Here is a 21,772-nt window from a genome sequence, read left to right as displayed (position 1 = left end):
CAGCACCCAGGGGTTTTTACTGGGGGCTGGTTGGTTAAGTAGGCACCCTTTACCTAGCACATTCTAAAATTCCAGGCTCCCAGAAGGAAAGCAGCTGTTGGACATAAACCACAGTCATCCCTCATATACATGGGGGATTGGTTCCAGGACTGCCTGCGTGTAACCAAATCTGCATATACTCAAGTGCCACAGTCAGCCCTTTGGAAGCCCAGTGTAGGAAAAATTGGCCCACCATATGCGCTGGTTTTGAATCATGTGAATACTGCATTTTCCATTGGTGTCTGGTGGGAAAAAAAAGCTGCATATAAGTGGACCCTCACAGTTCAAGCCCATGTTATTAAAGGGTCAGCTCTTCATTGTTTGTACAAATAGTCACAGTGAGCCACTCTCTCATTAGTTCTGGGAATGGTATGAACTCTCCTGAAATCCAAGTTCCTAAACCCAGCCAAGAGCCAGCCTTGCAGACAGGGCTTTCTAAGGATAATAGCCTCAGGGCTACTATGTTAACTTTTTCCTGTACACTAAGTAAAGTGAGGATCATAGTGGAACCTTTCCTTGTTACATTACAGGATTGTTGTAAACATCAAAACCAGATGAGATCATCCTGGGCAACACAGCAAGATCCCATATCTACAAAAAAATAAGAAAAATTAGTTGGGTATGGTGGCATATGCCTGTAGTGCCAGCTACTTGGGAGGCTGAGGCAGGAGGATCGCTTGAGCCCAGGAGCTCAAGGCTGTAATGAACTATGATTGTGCCACTGCACTCCAGTCCCAGCCAGTAACAGAGTGAGACCCTGTCTCTTAAAACAACAACAAAAAAACAAAACAAAACAAAACAAATGAGGGCTGTGAAAGTACTTTTATCAATGAAGACCTGAGCACTTACTGGTGACAGTTTTAGTGCTCTTTGAGTGCCGTGTATGGATTTTACATTGTGTTCTTTCATTATATTAATATTTCTCTGCTGTTTGCAGAGACTCTTTTCCAAAATACATAACTGCTCTCCCTGTGCACTATCCTTGTGCCTGATGCCCTGTGGTGCAGGAGGGTTCAGAGAGGAATTGGGCTTCTGCCCTGAGGCACTCAGGCCAGTTCCTCTGGTCCTACCAGTAGTGTGACTGGATACTTTCTTCTGTCTGTTTCTCTAGCTTCTCCTCTCTAGAGATGAGACCCTGCAGGTGGCCAGTGCCCACTGTATAACTGCCGTGCTGGTCCACTCCCCAATGAAGCATGCCCCAGCCTTCATCCATGCTGACATCCCAGGTAGGGAAGCCCTTCTAACTTTCTCCTTGGAGGACCCCAGAATTCTAAGTAGGGTCCTGGGGGTCACAGCAGTGGCAGCAGCCCTGTCAGAGGATCTTTGATATATACTAGAGGGATGGAATGGTGACAGGTTTGGTTGTACATGACAGACTCTAGGAACTGGGCCTTGCAACATCTGAATCCTTTTCCTACAGATTTCTTATATGACCTTGAGCAATTTGTTACTGATTTTTGTCATTTATTTGACCATCTAGGAATAGAAACCTAGTATAGTGTGGTGGAAAGACCTGTGGACCAGGTGGGCAAAGGGAACTAATGTTTCTCAAGAGCTTATTCTGAGCTGGGAAATATGCCCTGGGGTATACTGCAAATGTTACTACATTTAGGTTCTCACCTTTGCTATTTTATAAATAAGGAAATTGAGGCTCAGAGAAGAGAAATAACTAGTTCAAATTGACAAGCGTAGTTATTGGCAGAGATGGGATGTAAAATCAAGTCTTGCTGGTCCTGGAGCCTCAAATCCCAACACTCAGGGAGGCTGAGGCAGGAGGATTGCTTGAGCCTGGGAGTTTGAGGCTGCAGTGAGCCATGATTATGCCACTGCACTCCAGTCCTAGCTTGGGCAACAGAGTGAGACCTTGTCTCTTAAAAAAAAGTCTCTGGCTCTAAAACTCTTTTTTCTGCATCACACTGTTCCCCACCCTGAGAATTAGGAGATCTAAATTCCAGTCCCACGTTTGCCACCAACAGTGCCTGTTCTCTAGGCCTCAGTTTTCCCATCTGTTAAAAAGGAGAGATTAGACCATAATCTTGAGGGGACTTTCCAGGTTTATTTGTGATTTGATGATCCTGTCTCATGGAGATGGTGTGTGAACAGATGAAGTAATGGGAGTAAGATGCTGTGTAAATCCAAGGCCCTAACATTAGTAAAGGGATCATGATCACATGGCTGTCACTGTTTTCTCATCCTTTCCCCTGCCAGAGTTCCTCTTTGAGCATCTTTCCTCTTCCAGTGAAGTGCTTATCTGGTCCAGCTACAACTGCTTGATACTCCTGGCAGAAGAGCCACTTTTTTTTTCCAAGTGCCACACAGTATACGGTTGGTAGTGGGAGTCATATACTAACTCTGGGTTGAGTGGACAGCAGTTCGAAGTGGGTAGGAGCAGCAGTGATGGGGGGCTAGCCTCCACCTCAGAGGGGAGTGCTGGGGTCTGTGCATTTCCATCAGCACAGTCACTACCCGATTCCATGTGCAAGCATTGATATCCACATGGTCCTGCTGTTCACTGATTAGCAGAAGTATGTATGTTTAGACTCTTTGGCAAGTGAAGGACACTCCTGGTATCCACTAAATGAATTCCTGTCGCATGTTAACAACAGCTCTAAACAGTGTTACTCAGCCTTGGATTTAGTCCTTTCCCATGCCCTAGAGATCTACCCATCCAGGTAGTCCCTAAGTTTTGCTGATTTATCCTTTCACAGTTTCTTAAAACTGTCCCTTCCTTGTCTGGATTTTTAGAGTAGGCAAATTCAATCATTCATTTTATATTCTGTGTTCTTAGTCTATGTAAGGCACTTGGCTAGGACCTGGAGATTTACAGATAGCAAGTAACATAGGCTTCCTGGTGGAGTGCAGTTTCTACCTGATTCTTCAAGGAGGAATAGAAATGTGCCAAGTAGAGATGTGGCTTGGTCGGTAGGCATTCACTGAATACTTTGAGTGCCAGGGCCTGTGCAATGGCATGTGCTGGGTGTTGGGGAAACAGAGATGAATCAGATAAGGACCTGCCCCCAAAGATCTCACAGTCCAGTCCCATTAGCTCAAACTTGTCAGGGTCCCTTCACAAGGGGCTGCCAGCCAATATGTGCTATCCAAGGCCTGTTACCTTTTCTGGTGGGCAGTGAAGGAATTACAGAGCACTGATGCCTCCCCTCTGTCATGTTATCCTGAGGTAGGGATTGAGGCAGTGGTGAGGAGCCTACAGGGGAGCCTGAAGATGAACAACACGGAGCTGCATAAGCAGGGCCTGCTTCTCTTTGCTGAGATCCTGACTCGGTGAGCAAAGTGGTAGAACTTCAGGTCTGTAGGGGCCAGGCTGGAGAAGGAAAAGTGAGCTCTTATTCCTGGTGGGATCAGTGAAAAGAGTTCACTCACTCATTTCTCATCTACCATTTCTCAGGCAGCCAGAGGAGATCAAGCTCTTCACGAGCTCAGCCATGTGCAGAGATGCTGGCCACGCTCTCCAAGAAGCAGTTAGCAGCCCTGTGCTGGAGGTGGCCGCTGAGGCCGTGAAGGCCATTTCTGCTTTTCTGAGGTGAGAGATCCAGGCAGGCTGAACTTTTCCACCCCTGCATGTACCTGAGGGCCTGCTAAGGGCAGGGCAACTCATAATTTTAAGTGTTTTTAGGTTACTTACAATACCTAATGCAGTTATCCCTCTGTATCCATGGGTTTCACATCCTTGGATTCAACCAACCATGGAAATATTAAAAAAAATGGATGGTTGCATCTGTACTGAACATGTACAGACTTTTTTTTCTTGTCATTATTCCCCAAACAATACAGTATAACAACTATTCACATAGCATTTACATTGTATGAGACATTATAGTAACCAAGAGATGATTTAAAGTATATTGCAGCATGTACATAGGTTATATGCAATACTATGCCATTTTATATCAGGGACTTGAGCATTTTATATCAGGGACTTGAGCATCCATGGATTTTGGTATGCACGGAGGTCCTAGAACCAATCCTTCAGGATACCAAGGGATGACTATACAATGTAAAGGCTATGTAAATAGTTGTTATACTGTATTTTAAAATTTTGTGTTATTTTTTATTGTTGTATTTTTTTTAATATTTTTTTTTTATTTTTATTTTTTTTGAGACAGAGTCTCGCTTTGTTGCCTAGGCTAGAGTGAGTGCCATGGCGTCAGCCTAGCTCACAGCAACCTCAGTCTCCTGGCTCAAGCAATCAATCCTTCTGCCTCAGCCTCCCAAGTAGCTGGGACTACAGGCATGCGCCACCATGCCCGGCTAATTTTATATATATATATATATTAGTTAGCCAATTAATTTCTTTTCTATTTATAGTAGAGACGGGGTCTCGCTCTTGCTCAGGCTGGTTTCGAACTCCTGACCTCGAGCAATCCACCCGCCTCAGCCTTCCAGAGAGCTAGGATTACAGGCGTGAGCCACCACACCCGGCTTTAAAATATTTTTGATCCATGATTGGTTGAATCCACAGATGTTGAACCCACAGGTACAGAGGTCTGACTATACTTTCAAAGTGTTATGTTATCATATTTTCTTTGTTGTTTTGGATTTTTTTTTTTTTTGAGACAGAGTCTCGCTTTGTTGCCCAGGCTAGAGTGAGTGACATGGTGTCAGCCTAGCTCATAGCAACCTCAAACTCCTGGGCTCAAGCAATCCTACTGCCTCAGCCTCCCGAGTAGCTGGGACTACAGGCATGCGCCACCATGCCTGGCTAATTTTTTCTATTTACATTAGTTGGCCAACTAATTTCTTTGTATTTATAGTAGAGATGGGGTCTTGCTCTTGCTCAGGCTGGTTTCAAACTCCTGACCTCGAGCAATCCACCTGCTTCAGCCTCCCAGAGTGCTAGGATTACAGGCGTGAGCCACCACGCCCGGCTGGATTTATATCTTGGAAAAAAATCCCTTTACTTTCATTTTGGTAAGGAATAGCAGAGATCACTGTATCTGTTGACTCTATTTGTTGACCAGCTTGGGCAATAACGAGACCCCGTTTCTACAACAACAAAAAAAGATTTAATGAGCTCACACATTTTGTCTTCCCTATATCTTCGTGACTTTTTTGGTATTTAATATTTTTATGATTTTGAACCTTTAAATAATATACCTAAAACTGGTATTGATATTCCCTCAACTCAAGCAGTATCTCCAGACTTCCTGCTTGGTAGCAGCACCCCAACTCTTCCTTTCCCATCTCTTCCCTACTTTCTACTTCTCAAGGTTAGTCAGCTGTACCTTTAATTTTACATTGTAAAAGTTGTTAATATTTATAGTCTCTTCTGGAACCATATTGAAGTCTTTGTGATTTGACTGAAGGTTAGTTATTAAAATTGAAACAAAAAATAGCATTTATATAACAATGACTTCAGTCTGTCTCCCTTCCCCCTTTGTCCTTTCCTGGATTTGGTTCTCTAAATATGGAGCATGAATCCCAGAGTGGGTGAGATGAGTAATCAACAGGGCCACAAAGGCAGAGAGTAAGAGCTGTGTTCATCAGAGTCACCCTTGCAGAGCTGGAAGTCTCCCAGGAGGTCGGTGCTAGGGGGACCAGTAGCATCTTTCAGGCAGGAAGTAGTATTTGAGTTGTGCTGTGAAGCATGAGAGAGATTTGGATTTGTGGGAGGACCAGGGTTAGCAAAAACATGTGGGTGGGAAAGTGTAAGGATTGCTGAGGGTACAGTAGTCAGTTTGCCGGCAGGTTATATAAAGGGGATGATTCCCAAAGAAGCAGGAATGCTGGTTGGGCTAGAATTGTGGAGAGAGATGGCTAAGGGGCAGGTTATTAATCCTTGGATGATTTTACTTTTGACTTTAACTTCCCAGAACCTTTACTGAAGTGGAGTGGCACATAGAGTTTCTGGGAAACACAACTAGAGGAAGAGGAACTACTGAAAAGAGCTTCCAGAAATGAAGGAAAAAAGGGAAAATTAAGCTTTAACTATATATAAGGGACTGAGAACCTATTAGAAGGCCCAACAGATGATACTTAGTGTTCAAAAAGACCCAGGGATGAGGGTTAACAAGTTTTTTTTCTTAGCTACTGTGCTGGGTTGAATAGTGTCCACCAACATTCATGTCTACCCAGAACCTGTGAATGAGCCTTATTTGGAAATAGGGCCTTTGTGGATATAATCGGGTTAAGGTAAGTCATATGGCATGGGCCCTAAATCCAATGACTGATCTCTTTATAAGGAGAGGGGGATTTGGATATACAGTGACACAGATACACACAGAAGGAAGATCGCCATATGAAGACAGAGGCAGAAATTATAGTAATACAGCTACCAGCCAAGGAATGTCAAGGATTGCTGGCAACCACCAGAAGCTAAGAAGAGACAAGGAAGGATTCTTCCCAAGACCCTTTTAGAGAAAACTTGGCCCAGCTGACACACTTTCATTTCAGATTTCTAGCCTCCAGGACTGTGAGAGGATAAACTTCTGTTGTTTTAAGCCAACCAGTTTGTGGTAATTTATTATAGCAGTCCTAGGAAACCAATATCCTGTCAAATATTCATTCATTCATTACATTTAACACCTAAGCTGGAGTGCAGTGGTATGATCATAGCTCACTGTAGCCTTGAACTCCTGGGCTGAAGTGATTCTCCCACCTTAGCCTCCCAAAGAGCCAGGACTACAGGTATGTGCCATCATGCCTGGCTAATTTTTCTTTTTTATTTTTTTTGTAAAAATGGGGGCTCACTATGTGGCCCAGGCTGGTCTCAATCTCCTGGCCTCAAGTGATCGTCCTGCCTTGGCCTCTTGATGCACTGGGATTACAGGCATGAGCCACCACACCTGGCCCATTTAACATCTTTTAGTGTTTAGCATCAATTTACACTGCGTCTATCTATGCTTAGGTAAAGTGAAAAGATAAAACTGGTTCCTAGCCTCTTGCAGCTCACAGTTAAGCCAGTCAATGACTCTTGCCTCTTCTGAGTCTACAGAATATGAGAGTTCAGCTGGACCCTACATGTTACCTGTTCACATTTACCCCACACTCATGATGACTGAATCTCCAAAAGTAGTTTTTCAATCTCTGCTTATAATCTCCCAGAATGGGGAACTCACTTCTCCTTGGTCACCTCTACCTATATAGAGTTTTGACTCTTAGAAAGTTCTTCCATATGCTGAAATAAAATCTGGGTTCTGATAACATTTACCTATTGATCCTCGTTTTCCCCATTGAGGTAACAAAGAGCAAGTTTAATCTCTTTCTCAGGAGAGCTTGTCACTTATTTGAGAACAGTGACCATTACATCTCTTGATGAATCTTCAGTTCTAGGTAGTGCTTCCTTCACCAAGGGGCCCTTCTCAGTGAGAAAACTTTGTGTCCTTAATAACAATAATAATAGTCATAGCTGGCACTTGCTATGCATTATTAAGCATTATTCTAAGTACTTGGCAATATTATCCTATTTGCTCCTCAGAATAATTCTATGAGGAGAGTACTATTAACCCTCATTTAATAGGTGAAGAAACTGATGGTGAGGAATGTGCACAAAGTTGTGCAACTAGATAAGTGTTAGAGTAAGGATTTTTATCAGATCAAACCCTGTGTTCTGATCCAACAACACTGCACTGCCTTCCATTGCCTGAGAGCCTGGGGGTATCTTGGGAGTACCCTTTCCTCACCCTGAACCTTCTCTTGTCTCTCTGGATGCAGGAAGGACCATCAGAGCACTCCACCTGTGCAGTACAGGGAACTGAGGGCCTTGGTTGAAGCCATGCTGAGCCGGTGTGCAGAGTTTTCCCAGACCCTGTTGAACAGGAGACCCCTGGTCAGTGCACTGCAGCCTGCTTCTTCTGGAGAGCATGCTATAATATGTTTTTAGAAGGATAACTAGTACATTGCCTTACCACTGCATGCCATTTTATGGCTTTTTCTCATGCATACACACTTACAATGAAATGTCATTTTTTCCCCTAACTGCAGAATTACAAGGTTTAAGGATTACTGTCCCCATTTTTACAGGTGAGGAAACTGAAGCCACAGGGTGAAATAATTTTTCTCTAAGATCCAAAACTTGCAAGTACCTGAGCCTGGATAGTAAATCTCAGTGTGTTTGTACCCAAGCCTATTACACATTTCACCCCTTTATGGCATTTAAGCAGGTATGGTAAACATGCTCACAAAATTATTTAAGCCTAGAATCTTAGAAAGAATCTTAGAATCTTAGAAAGAATCTGACCAATGTGCAACGTGTTGTAATTGTTGGCTTTTAATGGTCCGTGGACTTAAGATAGCAGGGAAGATACTGTCAGTATGAACGTTGAATATGTTTTTCAGGATTAACCTTGGGAATTAAGCTATTCACACCAGTAGGCATTTTCTTTTGTTTTGGAGCAACTAATATGGACATTACAGTCAATGAGGCTAATGACAGCTTTCTGCATATAATAGACCAAGAGCCAGTTCTGTGGTTCACAGGGAGACTGGTGGTTAAGGTTTCCCCCTCTACCATTTTTTAAAGGAGCTATTAGATTTTCAAGAATATAACCAAGATCCCTGGAGAATTAGGTATATGGGAGTTTCAGACTGCAGTGTGAGAGGAAGAGGTCTGTGGTCATCCAAGCATTGATGGAGACACAGAGCAGGTACCTCATCAATATGTTCCTCTCCGTCCTTCTCACTGCAGGGCCATGCCTCCGGTAGAGATTCAGAGAAGGCCATTCTTCGAAGAGGAAAGTTTCTCCTGAGTACTCTGGAGGGATTTAGAAATGCCTGCAGGTGAGGGGCCTTTTGTCGCCTGAGGAATAGCATTCAAGGTAGGGGTGGAAGGGATTGAGGCAAAGGACAAAGTTCTGGAAGGAACACTTGATTTCTGATGCTCTGCTGCATAGCAAAGAGGACTTTGGCTGGGGCAGAGTTTAGGGGAGTGTAGGAGGTTTGAGGACAGTAGCTAGGAGTAGAACATTTCTAAAGAATCTTTCCTCTTGAAGCCTTTGCTACTGTGCCTACTGAGACACGAGGTTGTGTCTCATTTACGTTTGTCTCCACTACCCCACTAGCCTAGCACTAGCCTTGAGTGCTTGTTAACTTAATTCCGTTTACATTAACAAATGTTTGTTGTATCTACTGTGTGCCAGGCCTGATGCTAGACTGTGGGGTTAGAAAGAGAATTCAGAGTGGCTGCTGCCCACAAGGAGCTCACAGTCTCTTGGAGAAGAGGCAGTTTTGTATATATATGTGGAATTTTTTAGGTCGTCAAGAATCCAGGGAAGGTGTCTTGAATTTTCTCCAAATAAAAGATAACTTTCCCTGGATCCTGAGCCCAGGCACCCACTAGGAGGGTGCTTCTAAACTTTGTTGCCTGGGTGTTAGTGGACATACTCACACATTGATTTCATAGGTTGGCTGTGGAATTCCAGAGTGAGCCTTCGGCCCAGGAGAATCCATTCACAGCTCCCAGTGCCGAGAAGGAAGACACCTTGGAGGCCTTCTCAGAATTTCTTCTCAGTGCCTGTGACTCTTTGTGTATCCCCATGGTGATGGTGGGTTCTTCTTAGCCACGCACAGTGTGAGGCTTGGGGAAGAGAAGACTGTGAGGGCCGAGCACAGCTAAGGGGCTCAAGGCAGTGACTACTTAACTGAACCTTCTCAGGGCCTCAGCGATGTTATTCTTGTAGCCACCTTTCCTTTGGTTTTAAAAATAAAGTGTAGTGTTTTATTATAAAACTAATAAATAGCTCTCAAGAAAAACTAGAAAGCAGTTATGAGAAAATAATAAATGGGTAATGTTTATGGAGTGATAAGTAATAATTAGGTGATATTCATTACCTAATTCAATCATCCAAATGATCCTGGGAGATGCGTGCCATAACCTTCCCTAATTTACAGATGAGGTTGTCATACTCCTGCAGTTATAAAGCAAGCTCGTGAGTGGTGCTGAGATCAAACCTGTGACTTCAGTTTCCCTAGCTTTTCTTATGTCTTTCTGTTTAGTGATGAGCAGTGGTGAATATATGTTATCCAAGCATTAAGAAGGAACACATACGTGTGTTTTGTAAAATGCAAGATGAGCCCTCTGAAGAGAGACTTGGTCCTGAAGAGCTTCATTTTTAAATTTTTTTGAGACAGTGTTTTGCTCTGTCACCCAGGCTGGAGTGCGTGGTGTGATCATAGCTCACTGCAGCCTCAAACTTTTGGGTTCAAGTGATCCTCCCTCCTCATCCTCCAGTGCAGCCAGGACTACAGGTGCATGCCATCACACCTGGCTAATTTTTCTGATTTTTGTAGAGGCGAGGTCTTGGTATGTTGGCCATACTAGGAAGGGCTTCATTTTGAGCTGAATTGATATTGAGATAATAGGAAGAGCAGGGCCCAGAACTGTTCACTCTCTGGGTGACTTTGGGTGAGTCTTCTCCTGCTTGAGGATTGGGCATCCTGTGAGCCCCTGTTAGTGGGGGAAAGGGCACCTCTTAACCACCTACTGGGAACAGTAGGTGGCAGCAGGGAGGTGCCCTCTGGCTCTGCCAGAGAAAGCCTCTTTTCCTTGAAGAAGCCATTGAGCTGGAGTCTGCAGGCGAGTAGTGGTCAGGAGTCCTGCACTGTGGCCCTGAACCAGCTGCACTAACAGTAAGACTTGAGTGACTTGTGTCAGTTTCCCTGTCTGCTCTGCCTTCCTCCTAGGTTTATAAAGTGTTAGAGATAGATCTAGAAGCAGATCATAGAATTATTGTATTATTCCTTCTTTCTACTTTTCCATATTTTATTCATTTTCTTTAATCAGCAAATATTACTTTTATAATTAAAAAAATACTCACTTTAAAAGCCAAAGGAAAATTGTCTACAACAACAATGCCTCTGAGGCCCCAGCTGTTTATGGCCGGGAGTTGAGACCCAGAGAAGGGAAGAGATGACTGCCCAAGGGTACATTGTGGTGGCTATGTACAGAGCTTGAACTAGAGCCCAGTTTCTTTATTCTTAATTCAGAACCGTGCCCACTACATCAGGCTGTCTCACGACTCTGTTCAAGAATTACATGAAGGCTGATCTGAATGCAGTGGTGTTTACAACTAATTGATCACAACCACTTACAGATTTCTCTGTTGCTTCTCTACTCCTACTGCTTCATTTGACTAGCCTTAAAAATAATAATAATAAATGTTAAAGCAGTTTGTAAACTATATTATTATTACTCCTTTTACTGTAATAATAGAAACAAAAGTGTCACTCTACATTATGGTTTAGAAAGTACTTTTTACACATCACACTACATTTGTTTCTGGAAGGTAGATCTTGTTATTCCTATTTTACTCTTGGGAACAGAGGCCCAGAGAGATAAAGTATCTGGCACGATCTATAAAGTAGCAGATCCAAACATTAGAGGTAGGTTTGTGACTTCAGGTTCCATAGCTTTTCTTGTGCCTTTCAAATGAAAGAGGTTAGTCTATTGTTGCTAGATTTGATGCCAGTTTTTGCTGATTCCTTTTATTCTTCAGAGGCTCAGTCCTGGCGGGCTGTATTCTCCCTTCTGGTTCTTTGCAGAAGCACTTGGAACAGGCCACCCACCCAGCTTTGATGGAAGTTTTCCTCTCAGTTCTGCACAGCCTCTTTGTCATCGTTCCCCACATGAAGGAGAAGTTCTCCAAGAAGCTCGGTAGGCAGCAGGCAAGTTAGGAGAGAGGCAAGCACCATAGGTGGCTGCTCAGAGTACTCACAGAGAGCATAAGCGGGGGGGACGTTATGTGTTAGTTTGGAATCTATATCCATTCTCTGCCCAGTGTTGAGTGGAAGGAAATATCAAGCAGCAATCAAAAATCATTAACGGCAGTTCTCAAGTTTGTGGATACTTCTCAGTCCAGGAGGCCCTAGTTTAGCACGTACACTACCCCCGCCTTTGCCATACCTTTCATACTTCCAAGTTCCTCAGACCTTACAAGATGTTTATCATCTCTGACTCCTGAGCTCTAAATGCTAGAGTCCCCCCAGTCACTGTAACAACTGGAAAACCTCCCCACTTACTCAAGTGCCTTCTAGTAGCACTCAGTGTAAAAGCTACTGTCTAACTGTACATTGAAGTTGCTTCCTAAAATTGAGCCCAAGTAGCTTTTTTTTTTTTTTGAGACAGAGTCTCGCTTTGTTGCCTAGGCTAGAGTGAGTGCCGTGGCATCAGCCTAGCTCACGGCAACCTCAAACTCCTGAGCTCAAGTGATCCTACTGCCTCAGCCTCCCAAGTAGCTGGGACTACAGGCATGTCCCACCATGCCTGACTAATTTTTTCTATATATATTAGTTGACCAATTAATTTCTTTCTATTTTTATAGTAAAGACGGGGTCTCACTCTTGCTCAGGCTGGTTTCAAACTCCTGACCTCGAACAATCCGCCCACTTCGGCCTCCCAGAGTGCTAGGATTATAGGCGTGAGCCACCACACTGGGCCTGGAAGTTATCTCTTAAGATTGGAAACACTTATCTAATTAGCTGCTGATAGGAAGGAGAAGTAGAGAGACTGTTGTTCTTAGCACATTGTGAGTTGGAATCCTTGCTCCTTCCCTTACTTGTTTATGGACATTGGGCAAATAAATTTTCTTATCTCCAACGTCCTCAGTTAGAGCATGGTGATAGTAATGGGAATTAAACAAGAAAGGTATGTATATTTCCTGAATGACTGTACCCTTCAGCTATTGTGACAAATGACATATATTAAATATTTATTACCTTCCTTCCACTATTCGTCCTGCCTGCCATACTTCAGGATCCAGTCTTGGGGTACTGATGGGATGCAAGTATAGATCTCTTGGGGACAGTGATGGAATAGGGGAGTAGAAGAAGGCTGTGAGATCTGCAGGGAGATCTGTGTAGCATGAAGCCAAGGGGAACAGGATCAGAGACCCAACTTGCAAGAGGGAAGAGGGAAGCAGCCACTGCCAGCTGGGATGGGGCAGAGACCTGGATTAGGTCTCAGAAGGCAAGCTGGGCCCCTTCTCCCTGAGGGAGTCATGGGTTAAATTGCTGTCCCAGAGAGTTGCTGTGAAACCTTGAGGGATTAATCCCCTGCCAGATGCTTTAGCCTCAGCATAAAATACAGATTATCTCTAACCCTGGAGCTGGTGAAGTGGGGGCTCCTGATGTCTTCCTTGGCTAGGAGTCTGCTTTTACAGGACAGGCAGAACAGATGTTAGCACTGCAGAGAGCCTTACTGCAGAGACTAGGTGGAGCCAGGCAGTGCAGGGGCCTCGGCAGGGTCACCAGTAACACAGCTAATGCTGGTATGGGACCCCCGATCTGCGAACTAATCTATTCCCACAATTTAGAGATGGAGATAAAGCAGTGACGACTCCTATTCTTCCTGAATCTGAAACTGGATTATTTTCTACAAAACTGGGAGAAAGGATAAGAAGGAGCAAATGTGTTCTTCCTAGTTCCTTGTCAAATATAGCAAATTATAGTGGAAGATAATTAAGAAAGGAAGAAAAGGAGTATTTATTCAGCAATTACTCTGAGCCAAGTACTTGTTAGATGTTCTACATACATTTATCTTACTTAGCTATACAACAACCTGTGAGGTACACATATCAAAACCCGTCTTGGAGCTAGGCACGGTAATATGCGTCTGTAGTCCCAGCTACTCAGGAGGCTGAGGCAGGAGGATTGCCTGAGCCCAGGAGTTCAAGGCCAACATCAGGAGTTCAAGGCCAACATAGTGACACCCTGTCTCTTAAAAAAAAAAAAAACCAAAAAAAAAAACACCCAGGTTTTTGTGTGGCCGCCGCCTCGGGAACTCGAGCCCAGTAATTTTTTCAACGGAGAAAGGTGAGGCTTTCGGGCTTGACAGAGTGAGAGTGAGCCTGAGTCTGGCTCCAGCAGCAATCTTCTGGTGTGACAGTCGTCATGGGGGCTCCACAGAGCAAAGAGGGTGGCAGTGAGGCCGTGTCTCTCGCGCAGCAGGAGTCGCCGCGGCCGGGGTGCGTGGAGGAGCCGCAGCTGCCCAGTCTGGAGAAAAAGCAACGATGTAGATTTGATGGCCAAGAAACAAAAGGATCTAAGTTCATTACCTCCAATGCAAGTGATTTCAGTGACCCAGTTTACAAAGAAATTGTTATTACAAATGGTCATATTAATAGAATGAGTAAGGAAGAGCTCAGAGCTAATCTTTCAGAGTTCAAGCTTGAAACTAGAGGAGTAAAGGATGTACTAAAGAAGAGACTGAAAAACTATTACAAGAAGCAGAAGCTGATGTTGAAAGAGAGCAATTGTGCTGACAGTTATTATGACTACATTTATATTATTGACTTTGAAGCCACTTGTGAAGAGGGTAACACCCCCCCCGACTTCATACATGACATAATTGAATTTCCTATTGTTTTATTGAATACACATACCTTAGAAATAGGAGATACATTTCAGCAGTATGTAAGACCAGAGATTAACACACAACTTTCTGATTTCTGCATGAATCTTACTGGAATTACTCAGGATCAGGTAGACAGGGCTGATACCTTCCCTCAGGTACTAAAAAAAGTAATTTACTGGATGAAATTGAAGGAATTAGGAACAAAGTATAAATATTGCATACTAACAGATGGTTCATGGGATATGAGTAAGTTTCTGAACTTTCAGTGGAACTCAGCAGGCTGAAATATCCTTTTGCCAAAAAGTGGATCAATATTTGAAAGTCATATGGAAACTTTTGCAAGGTTCCTAGAAGCCAAACCAAACTGACAATAATGCTTGAAAGATTAGGAATGGATTATGATGGGCGGCCTCACAGTGGTCTCGATGACTCTAAGAACATCACCCGAATAGCAATTCAAATGCTTCAGGATGGATGTAAACTCTGGGTCAATGAAAGAAATGCATGCAGGACAGCTAATGAGTGTGTCCTCTTCCTTACCAGTAGAGGGCACTCTGCCTCCACAAATGCCACTTTTTAACAGCATTTTTGTCTGGATCACTCTACTTGCAGTTGCTACAAAGAGGTAGTAGAATTGAATTAGTGCTGCAGTGCAAATTTTAAGCACCTTAAACATGTAAGATCTTATTACAGTAATTGATAGATACAGGTATATATGTATGTGAGCAGATTGTGTGGGAGGACATATTGAATTCTTTGTCACCAGCGCTTTTGATATGAGCAGTATGTGTTACACAGTAACAGTTCCTGCTTAGAACTGAATTTTATAGTTTAAGGTGTCCAAGATGTGTTCCTTTTGGTTTTAAAATGCAAAATCTTATTGGTTCTTCAATTGAATTTCATACCTTATTGATGCATAAGGTACTTGGTATATATGTATGTTTCTTTTCACTTCATAATTGGAAGACTTGTGATGGTATAGGGTCTGGTTAAAAATTCAGTTACTGATGAGATTCATGAAAAGTCAGAAGGAAATACTATTTAAAGGAATATCCTAAGGGCTGTAGCTCAAACTTTATAAAACATAAATAAATCAGTGGGGATTTTTAGATTTGGTTGTTTGGTTCCCCTCCCTCATGTGACATGTATCTGCCTTAATAATTAAATCTAAGAGATCATGCTTTGAAATAGACAAAATTAAGGGTCGCCACCTAATTCTACATTTGTATTCAGTATTATAGGTGAGGTTAATAAAGTCAAGTAATAACTTTAAAAAAAAAACCCAAAACAGAGTCTCAGAGAAATTAAATAACTAGATAGTGGTGGAGCACATTTTGAACCAGGTCTATATAACTGAAACCAGTGCTCTCTGACACCACCCGACTTGGGAATCTCTGTAACAAGTCTGGTTTAAACTGTTCTCTGCTTTATTCCCATTTCTGCTAAGCGGCCTCCTCTTTCATACAACTGACCCTGGAGCTGAAGGCCAGGTTCTGCAGTCGCCTGAGGTATGTATGGTCCCAGGTAAGACTGAACAGGCAAAGGGCCAATCTTGAATGGACAAGTGGGAATGTTTGGCTGCTGCGTTTTGGTCACAGGACCGTGGTGGGGTTGACATAATGTCAGCATTGCTCAGCAACTGGTGATATGAGCTGGATGTGCTTCTGTGGGTTGTATTTAAACTGGTATGGTAGGCTTTCATTCCAGGTGATACTTGGATGGGCACCTGTCACAGGAAAACTGGAAGGACCCTCAGAGATCATTTGTCTAACTCCTCATTTAAAAGGGGAAACTGAGGCCCTCAGAGGGGAAGGGATGCAATGTCCGTCAAGTTCTAGTTGCTGCCAGATGAGCAATTCTTGAGGAAGAACTCTCTTGTTCAAAGTAGAGATGTCACGGCCTCAGTTTCTGTCTCGTGAGGTTTCCAGAGCACACTTTGCACCCTCTCACTTTTGATTTGCCACCTGTCTCTATATGTACTAGAAAGGTCCATTTGTTCCTGCCCACAGCCTACAAGGTGACTACAGTGCAGTTTCTAGCTCTCCTTTCATGTCTCCAATTAGAACATCCAACATTCAGGAGAGAATACAGAGATCCATCTGGATTCAAAGTCAATGTTTTGGAAGTTTCTAGTACTCCTTCCAAAGGAGTAGCACGACAACTTCTGCCATGGTAGCCTAAGACCATTTGTTTTCTGTCTTGGGCTCAACAGCTTCTTTTTTTTAGTATTTCCCTAGCCCTTTCCTGGCCAGGGGTACTTTTTTGTTTGTATGTTTTATTAAACTGGAGCATAGTAGCCCTCCTTGATTTATTTTATCAGTAAATTTTTACTGAATGTCTAGATGGGCCAGGTGCCTAAGTTATAGCTGAGGGCAGCAGGTTCCATATTCACTTTTCATATGCACCTTAGGACCTCCTCTACCATGGCATGGCTAGAATTTCACTGGGCTCTGGCACAAAGCAGTGGTGTCCAGGCAGGGATAATGTTATTTGAGCCAAAGTAGCAATGTCATCTCTTTTATTTCTCTCTTCTTCTCAGTCATTCAGCCCTAAACCAGGTGTGTTCCAGTTTCCTTTTCTACATGTGCCTCAACCTTCTCTCAGTTCCAGAGAAGACAGGACCACCCTCCCAAGAAGGTAAGATGCTAGAGTTTGGCCACTCACGAGGTCCATGGTGGTCTTTAGAGTCTGGATGCCTTACCGATTGGCTATATAGTGAGTCAGTATGGTAATACGATTTCTTTGCTATAGGCTACCCAGAGGAGTCATGGATTGATAGAATTATAGGCTGATTCCTAGGGAGGTGAAATAATAGAATCCAAAAATGGTGGAATGCAAGGTGCCTGGCACTGTAGACTGAGAGTTGAGAACGTTCCTATAGCTCATCAAGTCCAATCTCTCTTTTTCTCCCTCCCGTCTCCTTTGCCACACCCTACACCAGGCTGATTACTCTCTTCTTGTCAGCTCTAGAGTGCAGTGTTCACCATAGCTTAAATAAGGTGTTCTATTTCTTTGTTCATTCATTCCAGAAATAGTTTGTTTTTTTGAGACAGGGTCTCTGTCTCCTGGGCTAGAGTGCAGTGGTGTCATCATAGCTCACTGCAACCTCAAATTCCTGGGCTCAAGCGATCCTCCTGCCTCAGCCTCCTGAGTAGCTGGGACTACAGGTGTGTGCCACCACACCCAGATAATTTTTCTATTTTTGTAGGAATGGAGTTTCATTATGTTACTTAGGCTGGCGTCAAACTCCTGACCTTAAGCAATCTTCCTGGCTTGGCCTCTCAAAATACTAGGATTACAGGCTTGAGCCACTGCACCTGGGCAAGAAATATTTTTCGAGCACCTACTGTGTGCCAGACTCTATTTCCGGTGCTGGTGAAAGAGCCAGGGATACAAAGCCCTACTCTAATGGAGTGAGAAAGGCAGGCAATAAACAAATGGAAACAATGTCAAGGATGGGGGCTGGGCGTGGTGGCTCATGCATGTAATCCTGCTCAAGGTCAGGAGTTCGAAACCAGCCTGAGCAAGAGTGAGACCCCCGTCTCTACTATAGATAGAAGGAAATTAATTGGCCAATTAATATATATAGAAAAAATTAGCCAGGCATGGTGGCGCATGCCTGTAGTCCCAGCTGCTCGGGAGGCTGAGGCAGCAGGATTGCTTGAGCCCAGGAGTTTGAGGTTGCTGTGAGCTAAGCTGAAGCCACAGCACTCACTCTAGCCTGGGCAACAGAGAGAAACTCTGTCTCAAAAACAAAACAAAAAACAACAATGTCAAGGATGGATAGGGGCTATGAAAAATTGAAACTAGGCAAAGGCATAGAGGGTGATGGAGGGAGGAGGTACAAGTTAGATAGGGTAGTCAGGGCAGGTGCTGTGAGGAGGTGGCATGTGACCAGAGGCCTGGGTGAAGTAAGGAGGCCATACAGAATCTAGGCAGGAGGAACAGCAGCTGCAGGGCTGAGAGCTAACAGTTTTTCCTTTCCTTGAGTATTCACTGAGCTTTTGCTGCATGCCAGGAGAGGCCTATGTACTGCTATGGATGCAACAACGATTACAATATGTTCTCTGCCCTAAGGAGTTCCTCCATCCCAGACCTTTCTCTTGGCATAACATGAAACAATTTAATCATGGTTTCATTCATTTATTCAATGAATATACCTTCTTTGTGGGTAAAACTTGGTGATAGTTGTGTTTCTTCTTTTTATAATTATGAAATCCCTGTGTCATCTTCTCCCACTCCCCAACTTTCTCTCTTTTTTTTTTCCTCAGCCACTGTGCTGAGAGAGACAGAAGCCCAAGTGAGCATTTCTATTACTTTCTACGTGGCTTGGCTCCTGGTTCTCATTACACTGGCCACTCCTCTCTGTGTGGTGTCCAGCAACCTGCCTGTTTCAGCATGGTCTGGCCTGCAGAGTCACCCCCTCTTCTATGCTATGCAGAGAGAGTAGCACAGGGACTTCAGCCATGGTAGCCTAAAACTATATTGGCGGCTACATCACAGCCACCTCTTGTGCTCACATATGCCAGCTCCACTGCTGCTGGGGCCTCCCTCATTTGTCAGAAGAAGAGGAGCCCCACACATATGCTCCTTTAGTTCTGAGATTTTGTCAACTCTCGGAAGCACAGCACCTCTCACTTACATCCAAACTGCTTCTTTCTTTCATCTATCAGGAGAAAGGGCAGGGAGATGCGTGAGGCTCAAGGATATTTGTTTCATTGTTACTATATTGATCATAGTGTGCTTTGATAGAAAAAGCAATGAACTTGGAGTTAGGAGAGCTGCCCTGCCTCTTCAGCCAAATTGCTGTGGGACATTTTCCATCCTTACTTGGCTGGGAGCCGATGACTTAATTCCACTTGCCCACAACTTGGCCCTGGGTCTACTGCCTTTAGCAGGATAGACTCTTTCAGTTGACCTTCAACTTAGGTCCCTGCTTTCAGTCTCTTAACCTCTAACCAATCTCTACTCATTGTTGGAAGCATTATCTAAAAACCATGTCTTAACATCTTAACGCTCCTGGCCTTCAGCCATGGTCCCTACACATCAGTCTGTGGAGCAGTTGTCAGGCAATGACAGAGTTTTTGCTGGTCCATGGTAACATGTAGAACACAGGGGTAATGCAGTGAATTTTCCATAAGGTTGACTTTATTAAAATTTTAAGTTCTGAGATCCTTTCCTTTCCTACTCTTATGATATTAAAATACCCCTTCTTTTATGAAACAGAGGTTTCATAAGAAATGGATTTCTTAGGAATTTCTAGGAATCTCTGCCCTCAGGATAAAATCTAAATTTTTTTATTTTTTATTTTTTATTTTTTTTGAGACAGAGTCTGACTCTGTTGCCCTGGCTAGAGTGCCATGGCATCAGCCTAGCTCACAGCAACCTCAAACTCAAATCCAGAGTGCTAGGATTACAGGCGTGAGCTGCTGTGCCGGCCTTTGATTTCCTTCTATACCTCATGTACCCGTGCTGCCCTATGCAGTACTCTGCATGTAGTAGATACACATGCATTTATTACCTGCTCCCTGTGTCCTCTGTGTGGCTTTACCCTACTTGTTCCCTCCCCAGAACTCTCTGAAGTGTCTGAGCTCCTGCAGCATGGCCTGCCCCAGATAAGCAGCAGGAGCCCCGAAAGCCTTGCCTTCCTGTCTGATCGCCAGTATGTGGAGGGAGCTGCTCGCCAGAAACAGTGCTGCATCGTGCTCCTCTTCTACCTGGCCTACATCCATGAGGACAGGTCAGTGCTTAGAGCTGGAGGCTGGTGGTAGGTCCTGGGACCCTCATCTGCAGCCCAGTTCAGAGGATTCACAGAGGCATCCTCTCCAACCCTGGTGCTAGGCATGTGGACACAGGGATAAGTGAGAAATAGGTAGTATTCCTGAGAGGCTCATATCTTGGAAGGGGAATAAAACAGGTAGGCAGACACAGTGCTGAGAGACAGAGGCCTGGAATACTAATGAGTGTTCTTTGGTATCCTTGAGGGTATTTTTTGTGGACAGAAAAGAAATTTCAGTGGTTTATTTTGGTTTTAAATATAATTTATTAAAAATTCTAAAATCAAAGAACTTTCTTAAGCTTTTAAAAAATAATTAATCATGGTGGAATTTACATAGCACAAAATTAATTGTCTTAAGGTGAAACAATTCAGTGGCATTCAGTACATTCACAGTGTTGTGCAACTACCACCTTCATCTAGTTCCAAATCATTTCCATCACTCCAAGGTAAAACCCCTTACCCGTTAAACAGTCACTCCCATTCCTCCTCTCCCCCTCACCCCATATATGTGTTTGTATATGCACAGATAAGTTCACATAGGACAAGTTAACTCTGGTAGGTGTATTTTTATTTTAACTTCATACCCAACCATTTTACTTAATTTTTACAATAATTACTATTTGTCAAATAAGAAAACATCCTTTAAAAACATCACGAGTCAAGTGATTTTCAACAAGTGTTCCAAGACAATTCAATGGGGGGAAAGAATAATCTTCCAATAAATGATGCTGGAACAACTATATGGCATCCAACAATCTGTATGCTGTCTCTATGGATTTATCTATTCTGAACATTTCATATAGATGGAATCATGATTGATTTTAAGTTCATTTTTGTGTATGGTGCAAGATAGGGGTCTAACTTCATCCTTTTGCATGCCACCATAGAGTTGTTCCTATGTGAACTTATCTGTGCATTTACAAACACATATGTATTTCTTGTTTGTTTTTTTTTTTTTTGAGACAGAGTCTCGCTTTGTTGCCCAGGCTAGAGTAAGTGATATGGCGTCAGCTTAGCTCACAGCAACCTCAAACTCCTGAGCTCAAGCGATCCTCTTGCCTCAGCCTCCCAAGTACCTGGGACTACAGGCATGTGCCACCATGCCCGGCTAATTTTTTCTATATATATTAGTTGGCCAATTAATTTATTTCTATTTATAGTAGAGATGGGGTCTCGTTCTTGCTCAGGCTGGTTTTGAACTCCTGACCTTGAGCAATCTGCCCACCTCGGCCTCCCAGAGTGCTAGGATTACAGGCGTGAGCCACCGCGCCCGGCCTATATTTCTTGTTTTTAATATAAACAATAGGATATTGAACATCTAGTTTTTCTAGCACCATTTATTTTATTCTTTTAACTTTTTAAAAATTGATACATAATATTTTACATACTTATGGGGCACATGTGATATTTTGTTACATGCATAGAATGTGTAATGATCAAGTTAGGGTATTTGAGGTATCCATCATTTTTGAGTATTTATTATTTCTATGAGTTGGGAACAGTTCAAATCCTCTGTTCTAGTTATTTTTGAATATACAGTGCATCATGGTTAACTATAGTTGCTTTACTCATTGCCGAACACTAGAGCTTATACCTTTTATCTAACTGTTTTGATAACAATTTATCTTGGATAGCCTTCTGTGTTAGTA

The 21,772-nt window shown here is 43.3% G+C and overlaps 1 protein-coding gene and 1 pseudogene across 1 annotated transcript in view; both read left to right on the top strand.

The window, feature by feature from the left end:
• MEI1 (meiotic double-stranded break formation protein 1) overlaps nucleotides 1-21,772 on the top strand; it is a 76,177-nt gene that overhangs the window by 17,356 nt on the left and 37,049 nt on the right. The window contains exons 8-19 of the mRNA XM_076007829.1: nucleotides 1,151-1,350; nucleotides 2,198-2,364; nucleotides 3,114-3,321; nucleotides 3,410-3,580; nucleotides 6,163-6,189; nucleotides 7,711-7,861; nucleotides 8,684-8,775; nucleotides 9,398-9,539; nucleotides 11,536-11,647; nucleotides 15,792-15,852; nucleotides 16,884-16,981; nucleotides 19,916-20,084. Coding sequence (XP_075863944.1) covers nucleotides 1,151-1,350; nucleotides 2,198-2,364; nucleotides 3,114-3,321; nucleotides 3,410-3,580; nucleotides 6,163-6,189; nucleotides 7,711-7,861; nucleotides 8,684-8,775; nucleotides 9,398-9,539; nucleotides 11,536-11,647; nucleotides 15,792-15,852; nucleotides 16,884-16,981; nucleotides 19,916-20,084 — 1,598 coding nt within the window. The remainder of the gene's footprint in view (nucleotides 1-1,150; nucleotides 1,351-2,197; nucleotides 2,365-3,113; nucleotides 3,322-3,409; nucleotides 3,581-6,162; nucleotides 6,190-7,710; nucleotides 7,862-8,683; nucleotides 8,776-9,397; nucleotides 9,540-11,535; nucleotides 11,648-15,791; nucleotides 15,853-16,883; nucleotides 16,982-19,915; nucleotides 20,085-21,772) is intronic.
• LOC105858556 (3'-5' exoribonuclease 1 pseudogene) lies at nucleotides 13,882-14,973 on the top strand (annotated as a pseudogene).

The sequence above is a fragment of the Microcebus murinus genome, chromosome 10 (genome assembly GCF_040939455.1).
Source record: "Microcebus murinus isolate Inina chromosome 10, M.murinus_Inina_mat1.0, whole genome shotgun sequence".
Taxonomy (NCBI): Eukaryota; Metazoa; Chordata; class Mammalia; order Primates; family Cheirogaleidae; genus Microcebus; species Microcebus murinus.
This window is presented reverse-complemented; position numbering and strand designations above follow the sequence as displayed.